Raw genomic sequence first — 16991 nt, forward strand, 5'->3', positions numbered from 1 at the left:
AATTTTAATTATCATCAGGGAAATGCAAATTAGAACCACAACGAGATACCATACATTTATGCTTAAGACCTGATTAGAACAGAAAAACGTCCTTGTGACTACAACAACCCCCCCCCCCCCAAAAAAAACCCAAATACCAAATGTTGGTGAGGTCATGGAACAACTAAAACTCATAGCTTCAGTGGAGTGTAAAGTGGTACACCATTTTGGAAAACTGTTTGGTAGTTATCTACTTAAAGTGACGTATGCCTATATTAAGGCACAGTATTTCCACTCTGTTATACATTAACAAAAAATGTGAACAGTTACCAAAAGACATTACAAAAGTGTTCATAACTAATTATCCAAAAACGAAAAACTACACACATGTCCGTCAACAGTAAAATGGACAAATAAATTGTGGTATATTCACACAATTGAATGCTACACATCAATGAGAATGAGAGAACTATAGCTACAATCAACAGTATGAGTGAAGCTGTCAAACATAATTTTAAGCAAAAGAAGCCACACAAAAGTATATACTTATTATTCCATTTATATTAAGTTCACAAACAGATAAAACTAATCTATGGTGTTATAATTTGGGTTCTGCTTTGGGGGTAGTGATCAGAAGGTGGCACAAGGCAGGAGCTTCTGGGGTACTGGTAATGTTCTGTTTCTTGAATACAAGCAATGGGTGTGTTCACTTTGCAAAAATTCATTGAGCTATATACACTCACAATTTATGCCCTTTTGTGTATGTATATCAGACTTCAATAAAATGTTGGCTTTTACAAAAGGTGGTCATGTGAACAGCGGCCAATAAAGCAATAAGAACAAATAACCAAAATGATGTTTTATTGGTCATCTTGTGAACCTGCACCCAAAAATAACCATCTGTTTTAAACAGAAAATATTCTATAAAAACAGAGGTTGCAGTAAAACTAAGATGAGGTCTTTGGAAAGAACAATCTCCTATTCTTTCCACATGACACTCCAAGGAAAGAACTGAAATAAAAGCCTAAGCCCAGAGAGCTCTGAAATGATGGAGTTCTAGCCCATCAATGTCTAATAAGGTAGCCACTAGTTCACATGTGGCTACTAAACACATGAAATGTGGCTAATCTGAATTGGGATGTGCTGTAAGTGTAAAATACACACTGGATATCAAAGACTTAGTATAAGTAAAAGAATGTAAAATATCTCAATAATTTTTTAGAGTTTACAAGCTATTCTTTAAGTTTTTTCATTGAAGTGTATCATGAACACACACAAAAAGTACACAAATCACAAGCGCATGACTGAAGGGACTTATCATAAAGTTAAGTAGGCCCAGGTTACCATGATGCTGTCAATAAAACATTGCCAGCACCCTAGAAGTCTCCTTGTATACTCTCCAAATCAGGTTGCCAAAAGTATAAACTAACAACCTGGTGGTTAGATTTCTAACAGCATAAATTAATTTTGTTGTCTTGAATTTGATACGAATGTAATAATGCAATGTATTCTTCTGTGTCTGTATGATTCATCCAGCTAAACCATGTACATCTGTAGTTCATTTTCAGTGAGTCCTAAGATTCCATGATGACTATATCACAGTTATGCATTCTCTTGTTAGATCATCCGTGTTGTTTCCAGATTTTTATAAACAATGCTTCTACGAACATTTTAATACATGTCTTTTTTGCTGGGTATTAGGTTATGCATATTTAACTTCAGTTAAAAAAACGCCCGTTTTCCAATAAAATTCTACCAATTTATACTCCCACTAGCAAATGAACGAGAACTCCAGCTATGCCACAGCTTCATCAACATTTGGTATCATCAGGCTTTTTTCATTTTGGCAAGTATAGTAAGTATGGAGTAGTACCTCATTATGCTGGATTTTCAATTGTCAATCTGTTTATACCAGGAACTATATTTCCTAGAATCTCCTTCCTTATATGTCTCCTGGTTAAAGTTCACCACAGGTAAAGTGGCATGAGATTTGGGAAGAGAAGGTGTAGGCTTAGGCCTTACACTCTAAAGGTTTCCTGTGGGCAGAGGTGGTGACAGAAATGTGCAGAGGTACAGGTGCATTCCAGTTTGTTCTCATTCTGCCTCTGCGCCCAGCTATCCTGTGCACTGTGGTTTTAATTTGTGTTGCCAAAATTAGTAAGGAAGTTAAGCATATTTTTACATGTTTATTGGTCATTTGTATATTCTGCTCTGTGAAGTATCTGTTCAGGTCTCTTGCCTATTTTTTCCATTGATTATGTGGTTCTTTTCCTACTGAATTGTCAGAATTCCTAGTATTTTTAAATGCAATTCCTTTTTGCTTGATTCTCAATTTTTATATTGATTTCATGCTGAAATGACAGTATTTTCAATATACTTAGTTAAGTATACTATTAAAATTAACTTTACCTGTCTTTTCCTATTTTTAAAATAATGGCTACTAAAAACTTTAAAATCACATTTGTGGCTTGAATTACATTTCTCTTGGACAGTGCTGCTGTTGACAACTAAAGGCTGACTGTAGAACTTATTTTGATAGTTCTCCTACCTAATGTTGCTCTAAGGTCCTAAAGATGCAAAAAAAAAATTATCAGGGTCTGTGATTTATGAATATTTTTTAAAATTGAACAGAAATGAAACATTTACCTTTAAGACTATTCAGGACAGATAAACTGTCAAGTTTCTTTGCTTTTAGTTGAAATTACATCAACTGAGTGTGCTAACACTCGTGTGGTTATCTCTTTCTGTTCAGAAGCTCATACAACAGTCACACACACATATATTTAACTAGAAAAGAGAAAATAAATTACTTCCTAAGATATGCAGACTATGTGGCTGAACAACTTTTTCAAAACATGGGGTTAGCTGGAAGAAAATTTACAAGAGAGCTTCCAGTATTAAAAAGATTAGAAAACACTGCCCTCTTCATTTAAGAGCAGTCCTCTATACTCAATTATTTTTGAACAGGGGTAGCTAATGTAATAAGAAAGAAGATTATAATGCCCATATTACAATTCATAAAAATTCTGCTTTTAAATAGGAAAGAATACATATCTACACGACCACCCCCTACCCTCACTCCCCAAAAAAGCCTCATATTGTGTGAATACTTTATATGTTGTTAAGCTGTTTGTGTTTATTGTAGAGCTATTTTGTGTATCCTTTGAACATAGAAACATTAGAAAAGTGTTGCTATGCCATAGCTTAATTTACATAATACCACTGAGACGCAGCTGTAAGCATGCTCAATCATTTTTTAATGTCTCATCAAAGTATAAGATCCTTTTTTCTTTTTACCTCAGCTGGTTTTACTGAAAAAAGTAAATGCTACATGCCTGTCTAACATCAGCCACCACAAACCTTTAGCATGTTATTCTTACATTATTCTAATCCATCACTGGCTCAGGAGGGTACCTCTTTTATTAACTTTTAAAAAATTGACTGTCTTGAAATATCAACATTGCCCCGAAATACTGGATTTTTGTGTCTAAATGTATTGAATTAAGCAGGCTCAAAAGACCCCAATTTTAATTTCTTCTTGGCATTTTAAACCCAGATTCAGGTAAGTAACAAGCAAGATTTTCAGGTTACTATATAATCCAATTTTTCAAGGCTACAATCAGGTTAAATTCTTGCCAGATGGAACCTGTCACAAGGATTAAGAGCTATGATTTAAGGAAAAAATGAAGGGGAAAAACTCACTGTTAAACAGAGAATGAATAATAACAAATGAAATTATTAGATTCGCAAGTGCTTTTCAGTTCTCCATTAGCCTTGAACCAGTTTTTGGTATATTCCTTGAAGCATGTGTACAGGTATTATAATTTTAAAAAATGAGATGGGTGTTCTTGTTTTCTCTTTCAGAAGTAGTCTGGTAATGGAAAGAACAATTAATGGGGAGGCCTGCATTCATTCTCCTCTCAGGGACCAACTAACTACCTCCGGATCCATGAAGTACAACTTAACTTCTCCATGCCTTGAATTCTAAAATGAGGGATTGTAATGATCTCTAAAACCTACCACTGTAACAATAACATTCAGAGCTACCCTTCACAATGTCATGTGCTAAGACCTATGCAAAGTACTGTACATGTAATCTCACTTAACTGCCACAACGACCTATGAGATGGGTCACTAAACACTTAAGCTAAATTATTTGCTCAAGGTCACACAGTTAGTGAATAACAGAGCCAAAATTCAAATCAGCTGGGTCTATGTGTGGAAGTCACAAAACCAGACGACAAGTAAATGAACTGCAGGATTTTGTTCATGGAACTAGATGGCCTAAAACTATTGACCAGTCAACCCAGTTCAGTGGGGAGATTTAAAACAGTAATTAAGAGCACAGTTATAATGGAAGACCTGATTTGAACCATCTTCATCATTCACTGATGCAGGTGAGCCTCAGACATCATTCCCTTCTCTTGGCTACGAAACTCCTCTTTCCCTTAACACCCTCAGTATACCTCTCCTGACTGTCAACAGAATCTATGGTCCCCTTAACTCCTCCCCATTTTTCAATCCACCAATTTTCTGTCTTTACTTGCCCTAGGCAATCAGGACCCCAAAGGAAAGCAAATTTAAAGGAGACTCCTCTTAATCTCTCATGCTGTGATATTCTATGACATTCACATTACTAAACCTCAACTCTAGATAACCCACAGAAATAGCAATTAAGAATGTGGGCTCTGGAAAGCAGACCATTTAGGACAGGATTCCAGAGGCCCACTAAACAGATGGGTAGCCTTATGCGAATTATTTAATCTCTCTGTACTACAGTTTCCTCATCTGCAAAATGGGGAAAATAATGTTATTACTTCACAGGGTTGTTGTGAGGGTTAGATTAGTTTAATTCATGTAAATCACATAGAACAGCATTCTCGTTTAAAGCATACATGGACTTCTGAGAGATGCTAGAGAAAGATAAAAATGAGCAAACATCTTCAGTCTCTAAGATGCAACTATGGCCGAGATGCATAATGCTACCTACTCAGTCTTATAAAGGTTGTCACTGAAGAAAAGTCATTTTTCAAAAGTGGGAAGATTACCCAATTGTGCAGAAGGAAGCCACATGCAATACATCATGTGCAAACTAATAAATAGCGTTCCTAGAAAGAATACTAACAGCACCTTCCAAGGCCTGCAAAGCCAATAATGAAAGGTTCTCTAAATACATCAAAGGTATTAAATTTCTCAAAGAATCAAGGGAGAGAACTTGATGATCACAGAGGAAAAAACTATGCTCAAGGATGAAAAGAATAAATGTGTCACTTGCCTCCACTTTCATGTAAGATTACCTATTTCTAAATTGTTTTGTGAGGTAGATAGGCTTGAGGTATTAAAGAAAATAGAACTTTTGGGGTCCAAAAGACAAACTAGATGCTGAACAAGCTCCGAGACAGATACGATGAACACATAAGTTTTGCAGGCATTCAAGGGTGAAGATGTGAAACTCCTGGTCCAAATGGACAGCCTACTGCCATGAATGGTGACTGTGCCAGAAAAAGAATAAACTACAATTCTGATCCTCATCACTACGAACAACTTGTAGGGGCTTTGGTAATAAAAATGGAAAACGGAAAGAAAACATTGATAAGAATCAACTATTTTAGGTTCTAAGATCACCTAATTTTTCTTAGGAGACAATATAATCATTAACCCTTACAAATAAATACCACAAAATCCACACCGCAGTAGGACTCTGTTTTTTTGTTTTTAGCCAGCTGGAAAAGAAAACCTGCTGGCTAAAAACAAAAGCAGAATTCCTATCTCTCTTTTATAAAATAATTAACTATTTGCAAGGCTGAAATAGTCATAGAATTTTCTCTCTCTCTCTCTTTTTTTTTTTGGCTGAGTTGGGTCTTCGTTGCTGCGCACGGGCTTTCTCTAGTTGCGGCGAGCGGGGGCTACTCTTAGTTGCGGTGTGAGGCTTCTCATTGCGGTGGCTTCTCTTGCTGCAGAGCACGGGCTCTAGGTGCGTGGGCTTCAGTAGTTGTGGCATGTGGGCTCAGCAGCTGTGGCTCACAGGCTTAGCTGCTTTGCAGCATGTGGGATCTTCCTGGACCAGGGATCGAACCCGTGTCCCCTGCATTGGCAGGCGGATTCTCAACCACTGCGCCACCAGGGAAGTCCCTAGAATGTTCAAAGTTAATTATAAGAAAAAGAAAAGTTCAGTGACCAGCATTAGGCTTTAATATATTTGTTGCCACGTCAACTATAGCACAGACAGCTAGCTGCTCACCAAAATCCATGGTCTCATCTTTCTTGCTTAGCACATAGCTAACATATGTTTCTCAGGCTCCTTGAGAAACATGACTGTGATCACATAACAGAGTTTTAGTTGGGGGAATGAGAGTGTAAGTACGTGTGCCACAACCAGGCCTCATCCATAAAAAACTCCCATGACATATCTCTGTACTGTCTTTCTCTTCTGGCTAGCTCAAATGTGGATGGCCCAATGGTGACCTTAGAAGTCACATTTTAAAATGGCAGAGGCTCCAACAGCCTAAATGACTTTGTGGAAGAAAGCCACCATGCTCACCTGTTCATATACTACTACTGTTACATGAGCAAGAAAGAAGCGTCTATTTTGCTTGCATCATTATAAATTTTGAGGTCTACTTGTGACAGCAATTAGCCGACATTAAATAATGCAAATTTTAAATAATGCAGAATTTTAGACTCTAAATAACTTTAAAAACTTAATAAATCTAGAGAACAATTTAGGCTCAACTAAAATACTCAAGAAATAAGGAGATCTCAAAGACACTATTTATCTAAATTTTTAAAAATTTCTTGTTAAAATTCTTATTAGTAAATAAAGAGACTAGTCAAAATACCTAGGCCAAATACAAAAACACCTATGAACTATAAATTTATGTTTCATGATAGCAATTATAATAAACATTAATTATATAACATTATATTGACATCGAGTGATTAGATTGTACCAAACACTGTACTAAGCCCTCACTTAATTCTCACCTCAACCCTCTGAGGGAAATACTATTATAATTCCCATATAATGAATGAGAAAACTGAGGCACAGATTAAGTAACTTGCTCAGGTCATACTGCTAAAAAGTGACAGATCTAGGACTTGAACTCTAGCATTCAGACTCCCGAGCTCACCCTTCTTAACTACTATGTAAAAGTGCCTCTGTAAGCTGTACCCTACTGCCTTAAAATTATAATACAATTTCTAATGTAATTTAATTTGCAACCATAAAAGATATACTTAAAGAATATAGCTCTCTATGTGCTTTAAAAAATCTGTGTATAAGAGGCTACAAATATACAGATAAATAAAAAATCTGGTTCGGTTAGGAGAAGGGACAGTCACATACATCATGTGATGTGAATAGTACTAAAAAGGCCAACACCAAATCATTTTCTCTACCAGTCTCTTCCTTGCCAGTTTTAAATCACAATGCTTAGAGATCGGGCAGGGATTTGTGACTGAGAATCTAACCTCTTATTTCTAGTTCACTGTCAACCTGAGTAAAAAACTAGCTCCTGGTAGATTTATTAACGGCAGCATAACTCTCAAAATCCCTTTGATTTCTGCCTTTTTTTTTTTCTAACCACCCTACTCTATGTAATCAATTGCCAAGCCTGTCTATTCTTCTTTCAAAATGTCGATTACATTTATTTCCCTTTCCATTTTCATTGCCATTACTCTAAATCAGACCCTTACTGCCTATCACCTACACTAGCGTTTTCCCAACTTATTAAAACTGTCTTATAAGAAAAATATTTGACATCTTGATCTGATACAAAAACACACGTATATATGTTTATGACTGAGACCATATCCCTATGAAATAACACTTTCTCTTCCTCAGGGCAATTTACCCTGATATTGTTTAAGAACTTTGGTTACATCTCTCACTGAATTGATTTCCTGACTCATTTGTGGGTCACAACCTGCACTGTGAATGACTGTGACCATTGCTAATGCTTCCTTACTGCCTCCACACTCTCCTGGCTCCTATTCTTTCTATTCATCTCTATCAGATTAAATCCTTTTAAAGCTCCACTCTAATTTTGTCTGTTTCCTATCCAGCATTCTTTATGGACGCCTCTAAAAATCTCAAGAAGAATGTCCAAATTACTTACTCTAGTGTCTAAAGCTTGACTAAACCTAGGCCTAGCAAAGACATATCCAAACATATTACTTCAGCTATAGACAAATTGAACAACCCTGAACACTTGTGATTTCCTGATTCTTTTCAGACTGAATTCTGTCCCTCCCCCAGTCCTGTGATATACCTATGAAAATCCTCCTCCAATCATTCATTCAGTATATATTTAGTGCAGCTATATGATCTGAACACAGAATGGGGTCAGTGGCTGGAGCTGACCTTATGGCACTATAAATGTGAAAGTACTGACAAAATGTGAAAACAGTTACAAAAGGGGAAACAGAGTGTTACTAAATCATACACTAGAAAGAGCTTACCTAGTCAACAGGGTCAGGGTAAGTCCCCCAGAGAAAGAGCTGTTCAATCTAAGCACCAAAGGGGGCTTCCCTGGTGGCACAGTGGCTGAGAATCTGCCTGCCAATGCAGGGGCCACGAGTTTGAGCCCTGGTCTGGGAGGATCCCACATGCCGCGGAGCAACTGGGCCCGTGAGCCACAACTACTGAGCCTGCGCGTCTGGAGCCTGTGCTCCGCAACAGGAGAGCTGGCAACAGTGAGAGGCCCGCACACCACAATGAAGAGTGGCCCCCGCTCACCACAACTAGAGAAAGCCCTCGCACAGAAATGAAGACCCAGCACAACCAAAAATAAATAAATTTTTTAAAAAAATCTAAGCACCAAAGGATAAAAAGGAGCTACAGGTGAAAAGTGAGGGTAAAGTGTTCTCAGATGGGGAAACAACATGCTGAAGTCCATGAGAAGAGAAACTATGGAAATCTTCCAGAAGTGAAAGACGACCAGGTTGCCTGTGGCAGAGATAATGCTAGTCAGAGCGGCCTTGAGGTGGGAACAGCAAATTGTGGATGGCATTATATCCCAGGTCAAATATCAGTATAGGGAGTATTCATCATATGCATGCTACATGCCAGGTAGTGAACATTTAAGCATTTTTAAGGCATGTTTCTTGCCCTCCAAGAGCTCACATTCTTCTGATGGGACTGACAGGTAAACTTGTAGTGGGATAAGAGCCAAACTAGATATATGTTCAAGTGGTTCAGAGAAAAAATTATTAATCTTTTCTGGTAGTTTGGGAAAAGCTTCCTAGAGGATGTAATGCCTGAGCAGGGATTTGAAAAATGAATATGAACTGACAATGGCTTCTCAGGGAAGGGACCAGCATGTACAAAATTACAGGGACATTAAAAACAAACAAACAAACAAACAAAAAAGAATGGCTTTTCCATGAAAACCTTCCTTGATAGCCCAGAGAAAAGTGTTCTCATGTCCCTCAGAATTTAGGGCCCCTGCACCATAATAGAGTTAGTCTACAAAATGATAATGTACTTAAGGAAAAAAGAAAAAGCCTTCATCCTCACCTTTTTTTAAATCACCAATGGAGCTTACCACAGTACTTGGCTTATAGAAGGCACTCAATATAAGTAAATATATATTTGTAGAATAAACTAATAGCTATTTATTGAATTAAAATTAAGTGATCCCTTATGTACAGAAAGAATAAGAGAGTATACTTTAATATACTTTTCAGGAGCTGGAAAGGAGATTACCTAAGAAGAGAGGGCTGGATAGTGAAATCCCTGTGACTCTAAAAGTTCAAATGGTAGGGGAAGGGTTCCAAATTGAGGTGCCTGGTTTTCCCTTATAAAAGAAGGCCACAAAAATGGATGAGGTAAACAAGATGAAAAGACAGCCCTCAGAATGGGAGAAAATATTTGCAAACAAAGCAACTGACAAAGGATTAATTTCCAAAATATACAAGCAGCTCATGCAGCTCAATATCAGAAAAACAAACAACCCAATCCAAAAATGGATTTAGAAGACCTAAACAGACATTTCTCCAAAGAAGGTATACAGATTGCCAACAAACACATGAAAGGATGCTCAACATCACTAATCATTAGAGAAATGCAAATCAAAACTACAATGAGGTATCACCTTACACTGGTCAAAACGGCCAGCATCAAAAAAATCTACAAACAATAAATGCTGGAGAGGGTGTGGAGAAAAGGGAACCCTCTTGCACTGTTGGTGGGAATGTAAATTGATACAGCCACTATGGAGACCAGTATGGAGGTTCCTTAAAAAACTAAAAATAGAACTACTATATGACCCAGCAATCCCCTGCTGGGCATACACCCTGAGAAAACCACAATTCAAAAAGAGTCATGTCCTACAATGTTCATTGCAGTTCTATTTACAATAGCCAGGACATGGAAGCAACTTAAGTGTCCATCGACAGATGAATGGATAAAGAAGATGTGGCACATATATACAATGGAATAATACTCAGCCATAAGAAGAAACAAAATTGAGTTATTTGTAGTGAGGTGAATGGACTTAGAATCTGTCATACAGAATGAAGTAAGTCAGAAAGAGAAAAACAAATGCTAACACATATATATGGAATCTAAAAAAAAAAAAAGGTTCTGAGGAACCTAGGGGCAGGACAGGAATAAACATGCAGACGGAGAGAGTGGACTTGAGGACATGGGGAGGGGGAAGGGTAAGCTGGGATGAAGTGAGAGTGGCAATGACATATATACACTACCAAACGTAAAATAGATAGCCAGTGGGAAGCAGCCGCATAGCACAGGAAGATCAGCTCGGTGCTTCGTGACCACCTAGAGGGGTGGGATAGGGAGGGTGGGAGGGAGACTCAAGAGGGAGGGTATATGGGGATATATGTATCACTTTGTTATAAAGCAGAAACTAACACAACATTGTAAGGCAATATACTCCAATAAAGATGTTAAAAGAAAATGGATGAGAATGACACAGCACATAAAGTAGTCACCATTAAAAATGTGTAAGATTGAAAAATTGTTATTATTTTTAAAAAAATAGTCTATCTACAAATACTGAGATAATCAAGGATTTGGCAGAGGTGATATCATTTCAAGCAGAGAACAGAGAATTTAATAGTCATCTCTTCTTCTCCTTTCCCTATCTGAGCCTTGAGTTTTAAGAAATTATTTAAATTAACTTCAAAATGTTCTTGTAGACATTAATAAACTCTGACCATACCAATGAATTCCAAAGACATCACTGTTTCCATGGTAACTAATGCACTTCAAAAGAAAAAAACAGAGAGCAAGACTAAAACCCAGGGAAAAAAATGAAATAAAGTGGTATACACAAGGCATAACATTTCTCCTTTGCATTTATGGAACACTTTCTAATTTCAGACTCCAGAGTGCCAGAAGGATCTCAGAGGTCATCAAATCCACATCCTACTGGAAGCCAGGATTCCCTTTACAATGCAGCCATACAGTGGCTGTCCTCCAACTGCTTACAGAGCTCTCTGCTGGGAAGTTCTCACTCATTCACTTGCAAAGATTACTGAGCACCTGTCTTGCTCTGCAGGTTAAGAGATGATTAAGACATTCTCCCTCTTTTTTCAAATTTTTGCTGTTTAGAAGGCAAATAACTAAAACGGGTGAAAAACGAGGGCTATAATAAAGGTACAGGAAGGGTAAAAAAATAATAGAGGGAGTATGCATTTCCAATGACTTTCATTTCCACTCCTCTTCAGCCCCACACATCCATGAGCAATCATATCCTGTACCTTGTCGTGACCCAGGACTGCTCCGACTCTGCAAACTTACACTCCGACATCTACTTTCAGATCACAAACAGTTCCTTTACTCCATAACTAATCCTCCACTGGTCCTATGAGCCTTATGCAGCCCAAGATCCTTCACCTGGAATACTTCCTTGCTGACAGCCTCAACTTTTATCCTTCAGTGGCACCCACCTAACAAAAGTCTGGCTTCTTCTCTTTTGAAAACTTTTCTCTCAAGGATTTCATGATGCTTTAGAGTGAGCTGGACACATGCCTCCACCCTCATCTTACAGGAATGAGAAGCTAAGCATTCACTTAAATGCTCATAGAATGGCTATTATCCTGACCTTGAAGTGGCAGTAAGAAGGATTATGAATTACTTGTTCTCATAATTTTTGGTGGATAGCTCTAACTTTTTGCTGATTTATAGTTTAAAATCTCATATGAGTAATCTTATTTAGTTATCTGAGTAGGCATTACTTGCATCTCGTTTATCTTGGAGGGCATAATAGGAAATAATACTGTTAAACTAAGTGCTTCATTGAGACAGTTTTCTATCTGAAATGGGCATTTGGTTACCATTGCTTTAAAATTTTTCCAAGCTAAACTTCAAACACAGAACACCATGGGGGGTTTTATCACTCATTTATCCTCATACAAAACCAGGCCCTCAAACATTTTCCGACTCTGCTAGTGAGAATACCCTCAAATCAACTAGGAGGTAAGCACACAGGCATCATCTTTTCCAGGGTCCTCAATTTTCATAAGGGCATGTTGATCCATCCAGAGCTCCATGGCTTACTAACTGTGTACAGGTCTGCACTAACTGGCAAGGGAGAACAGGTACTTGTTGAAGAGGATCATCTCAACTCCACTACTCTACAATTTTATACTTTTCAGAAGCTCCCCTGAGATAAAAAACATTTACAAAAGTTTCCCTGAGAGTCTATTCATTCTAATACATCATTGGTTCTTATACTGCATCATGCTCTCATTGAAAAATTCTCTCCATACCAAAACAAACACAAAGTGTACAATTTGGTGGGGATGGGGAAGGAGAGAGAATCGTGAGACCCTCTGAAGCTAATCCCTGGCTACAGTCTAAAAAGCTCTGCTCTAGGCACAAAAACAGACATACGGATCAATGGAACAGAATAGAGAGCCCGGAAATAAAACCACACACCTAGAGTCAATGAATCTTCCACAAAGGAAGCAAGAATGTACAATGACAATCTAGTCAGCAAATGGTGTCGGGGAAGCTGTACAACTACATGTAAATCAACGAAGTTAAAACACACCCTCACAGCATATATAAAAATGAACTCAAAATGGCTTAAAGACAAATATAAGACATCACACCATAAAACTCCTAGAAGAGAACATATGTAAAACATTCTCTGACATAAACTGTAGCAATGTTTTCTTAGGTCAGTCTCCTAAGGCAAAAGAAATAAAAGGAAAAATAAACAAATGGAATCTAATCAGACTTACAAGCTTTTGCACAGCAAAGGAAACCATAAACAAAATGAAAAGACAACCTATGGACTGGGAGAAAATATTTGCACATGATACAACTGACAAGGGCTTATTTCCAAAATATACAAACAGCTCATACAACTCAACAACAAAAAAACAAACAACTCAATCAGGAAATGGGCAGAAGACCTAAATAGACATTTCTCCAAAGAAGACATACGGACGGCCAATAGGCACATGAAAAGATGCTCAACATGGTTAATTATTAGAGAAATGCAAATCAAAACTAACAAAGAGATACCATCACAGAATGCCCATCATTAAACAGTCTTCAAATAACAAATGCTGGATAGGGTGTGGAGAAAAAGGAACTCTCCTATACTGTTGGTGGGAATGTAAGTTGGTGCAGCCACTATGGAGAACAGTATGAAGGCTCCTCAAAAACTAAAAATAGAGTTGCCATATGATCCAGCAATCCTACTCCTGGCCATATATCCGGACAAAACTGTAATTCAAAAAATACACACACCTCAATGTTCATAGCAGCACTATTTACAAGAGCCAAGACATGGAAACAACCTAAATGTCCATTGACAGATGAATGGATAAAGATGATGTGGTATATATATATACAACTGAATATTACTCAGCCATCAAAAAGAATGAAATAATGCCATTTGCACCTACATGGATGGACCTAGAGATTATCATACTAAGTAGAATAAGTCAGAAAGAGAAAGATAAATGCCATATAATATCACTTATATGTGGAATCTAAAGTATGGCACAAATGAACTTATCTATAAAACAGAAACAGACTCACAGACATAGAGAACACACCTGTGATTGTGGGGGTGTGGTTTGGACTGGGAGTTTGGGGTGAGCAGATGCAAACTATTATATATAGAGTGGATAAACAACAAGGTCCTACTGTATAGCACAGGGAACTATATTCAGTATCCTGTAATAAACCATCATGGAAAATAAAACCAAAAAGCTCTGCTCTATAAGCTCAAAAATCTAACCCTGAATTAAGCAAGGCCACTAGGAGCCATAGAGATGGAAGCATCACGTTGGCTTCTTACTGAAATGCTTGTTCTAAACCACTCTCTGGCACAAGTCCACTTGATTTTGATGAGGCACACTAGGAGGAAGAACTCTCTATTTATGGTTACAAAGGTGACAAAAATGTGTTCATTACATACAGGGTTTCTTTTATTTCTAAGGACCTAGAGAGTTATGCCTCTCTTCTCTCACCTCTGCTTCTCTTGAGCAGCAAGCTTTTTTTTTTGTTTAATTTTACTTAAGTATAGTTGATTTACAATGTTGTGTTAATTTCTTCTATATAGCAAAGTGACTCAGTTATACATATATACATATATATATATTCTTTTTCATATTCTTTTCCATTATGGTTTATCACAGGACATTGAATATAGTTCCCTGTCCTATACAGTATGACCTTGTTGTTTATCCATCCTGTATATAAAAGTTTGCATCTGCTAATCCCAAACACCTGTTCCTTCCCTCCCCTACCCCCCCCCACCCCCTTGGCAACCACGAGTCTGTTCTCTATGTCTTTGAGTCTGTTTTTGTTTCGTAGGTATGTTGATGTGTATTGTACTTTAGATTCCACATATAAGTGATATCATATGGTATTTATCTTTCCCTTTCTGAGTTACTTCGCTTAGTATGATAATCTCTAGGTCCATCCATGTAGGCACAAATGGCATTATTTCATTCTTTTTGATGGCTGAGTAGTATTCCATTGTATATATGCACCACATCTTCTTTATCCATTCATCTGTCGATGGACATTTAGGTTGCTTCCATGTCTTGGCTATTGTAAATAGTGCTTCAAGCTCTCTTTTAACCTCATGGAAATGGACAGTTGTATAATGGTCCTATGTTTCTTTCCCTGTGGCTACTGCAAAATTCATGGCATACTTCTAGCATGTATTTAAGTCCCCTAATGGCATGCAAGTTATTTACAGACTTCACTTCTGACTCCACCTGATTTTAATTGTCCTTTCTCTTATTTTTGTATTTTTTATTTTTTTGCCATTTTTGTATACAAAATTCTTAGATACTTTCAAGAAAATGGTGAGTTACAAATGAGTTAAACTGTAGAAGACAGAAGGAAAAAGGTTATCTTTTTCACCTGTTTCCCATCAGTGATCTGTTCAAGTGTATCTACCTAAATAATTTCTTAAAATTCTCTTATTATTATTTTTTCAGTGATAGCTACAAATAGTTGAGAAAGGTAGTACTTGTTCAGAAAATTCATGCCTGAAGGATGTTCTAGAATTCTCCTTGATTAATATAACATGCATATATGTTTGTGCCTATATATGTGTTTTTAGAGTGACCATCAAAATGAAGTAGGGTGTTCATACAGATTTCTGCACAGAACTAAATTAACATTTGGATTGTATTTCTCCATGATTTGCTTTTTCAGTTAGAAGTGTTTCAGATTTTTGCAACAATGAAGGTGTAAATGCTTACAGGCACGTGGACTTTTCGAAACATCTCAGCTCCCTTATGTGCGTCCATCAATGCAATGTCCTGGGGCGTGGAGATAATCACAGCTCCTAACCAAAAGAACACAAAAAGAGAGCAAAATGATGCTATCATATAATTCCTTATGGAAAGATTACTTCCAAAATTATGTTGATTATACACTCAAAGAGTCTACTATATTAACTATTTAGGTAATTTGTATAAATTTCACATACATGAATGGGAAAGACAAGGAAATGTCTACTTTGCTCTTGCATATTTTTGACTCCTCCTAAAAGTACAACTGACCTGTGATTCAAGGTCACAGCTGTATCATCAGAACCTTCCTCCTTTTCAGACAATGTGCTACGTAAAAGATGTACAACGTAGGCTTCACTTTCAAGAACCTAACACCCTACTTGGGGAGACCCAAAATTAAGGATTCAACACAATGTGCTAAGCATTTTAATAAGGTAGGCCTAGAATGTTATGGAGTTATAAAACAAGAATAAAGGAAAGGTAACTAATTCAATCTAGGGGAGAGGATAGCAAAGGTGATAATGGATAGGGTCAGGAAGCAGGTGATAAGAAGAAATGGGGCACAGTTTTCAGAAAGAAGTGGTAGCTAAGCTGAGTTCTAAAAGTTTGTATTACAGAAAACTCACTAGTGTAGAATACACTGGGGAGAATAGTCTGGTGGGGTAAAACTAGGAGCTGTGGCAGAAGTTCAGATGCAAAACAGCGGTAGCCTGAACTAAGGCAGCACTGAGAGTAGATGGAGATGGAGGCTTTCCTGGGTCTCCACTATTATCTCACAGAAACAAGATGGTTTTGAGAGTTTTGAAGGAAAGGGCAGTGCAATTTTTTCTGTAAGTGGAAACACCAGAGACCTGGTTATGATTTGTAGACACTATGAATTTCTTAAGTTTTGTGGTTTCTTCTAGATGATAAACTGAAAAAAATGAACATATCCCAGATCACCTGGATGACCATCATCTTATAACTAAATATACACTGCCATGACATTTCAGCATCCAAACCATCAAATTGGCAGTTCTTTGTCCCAGCTAAGGAGAACAGAGGTATAATTAACAATAAATAACTGATGGCACCAAGTGAAGAGCAAATGATACTATTAAAGAGTACTGTCGGAAGGGATAATTTGAAAAAGTTAAGAATAGAGGAAAGTGGAAGTGGAACCAAGTTCTCACAAAGCATGTAGCAATATAGGCACGCCAAACTCAGAAGAACTGTGCAATAACGTCTTTAACATCTTTTTCAACATCTTTATTGGAGTATAATTGCTTTACAATGGT

The 16991-nt window shown here is 37.3% G+C and overlaps 1 protein-coding gene across 1 annotated transcript in view; it reads right to left on the reverse strand.

Annotated features, from left to right (window-relative positions):
- NUBPL (NUBP iron-sulfur cluster assembly factor, mitochondrial) overlaps positions 1-16991 on the reverse strand; it is a 254330-nt gene that overhangs the window by 20472 nt on the left and 216867 nt on the right. Inside the window, exon 8 of the mRNA XM_060143898.1 lies at positions 15682-15767. Within this exon, the coding sequence (XP_059999881.1) occupies positions 15682-15767 (86 nt within the window). The remainder of the gene's footprint in view (positions 1-15681; positions 15768-16991) is intronic.

Source organism: Lagenorhynchus albirostris, chromosome 1 (genome assembly GCF_949774975.1).
Source record: "Lagenorhynchus albirostris chromosome 1, mLagAlb1.1, whole genome shotgun sequence".
NCBI lineage: Eukaryota > Metazoa > Chordata > Mammalia > Artiodactyla > Delphinidae > Lagenorhynchus > Lagenorhynchus albirostris.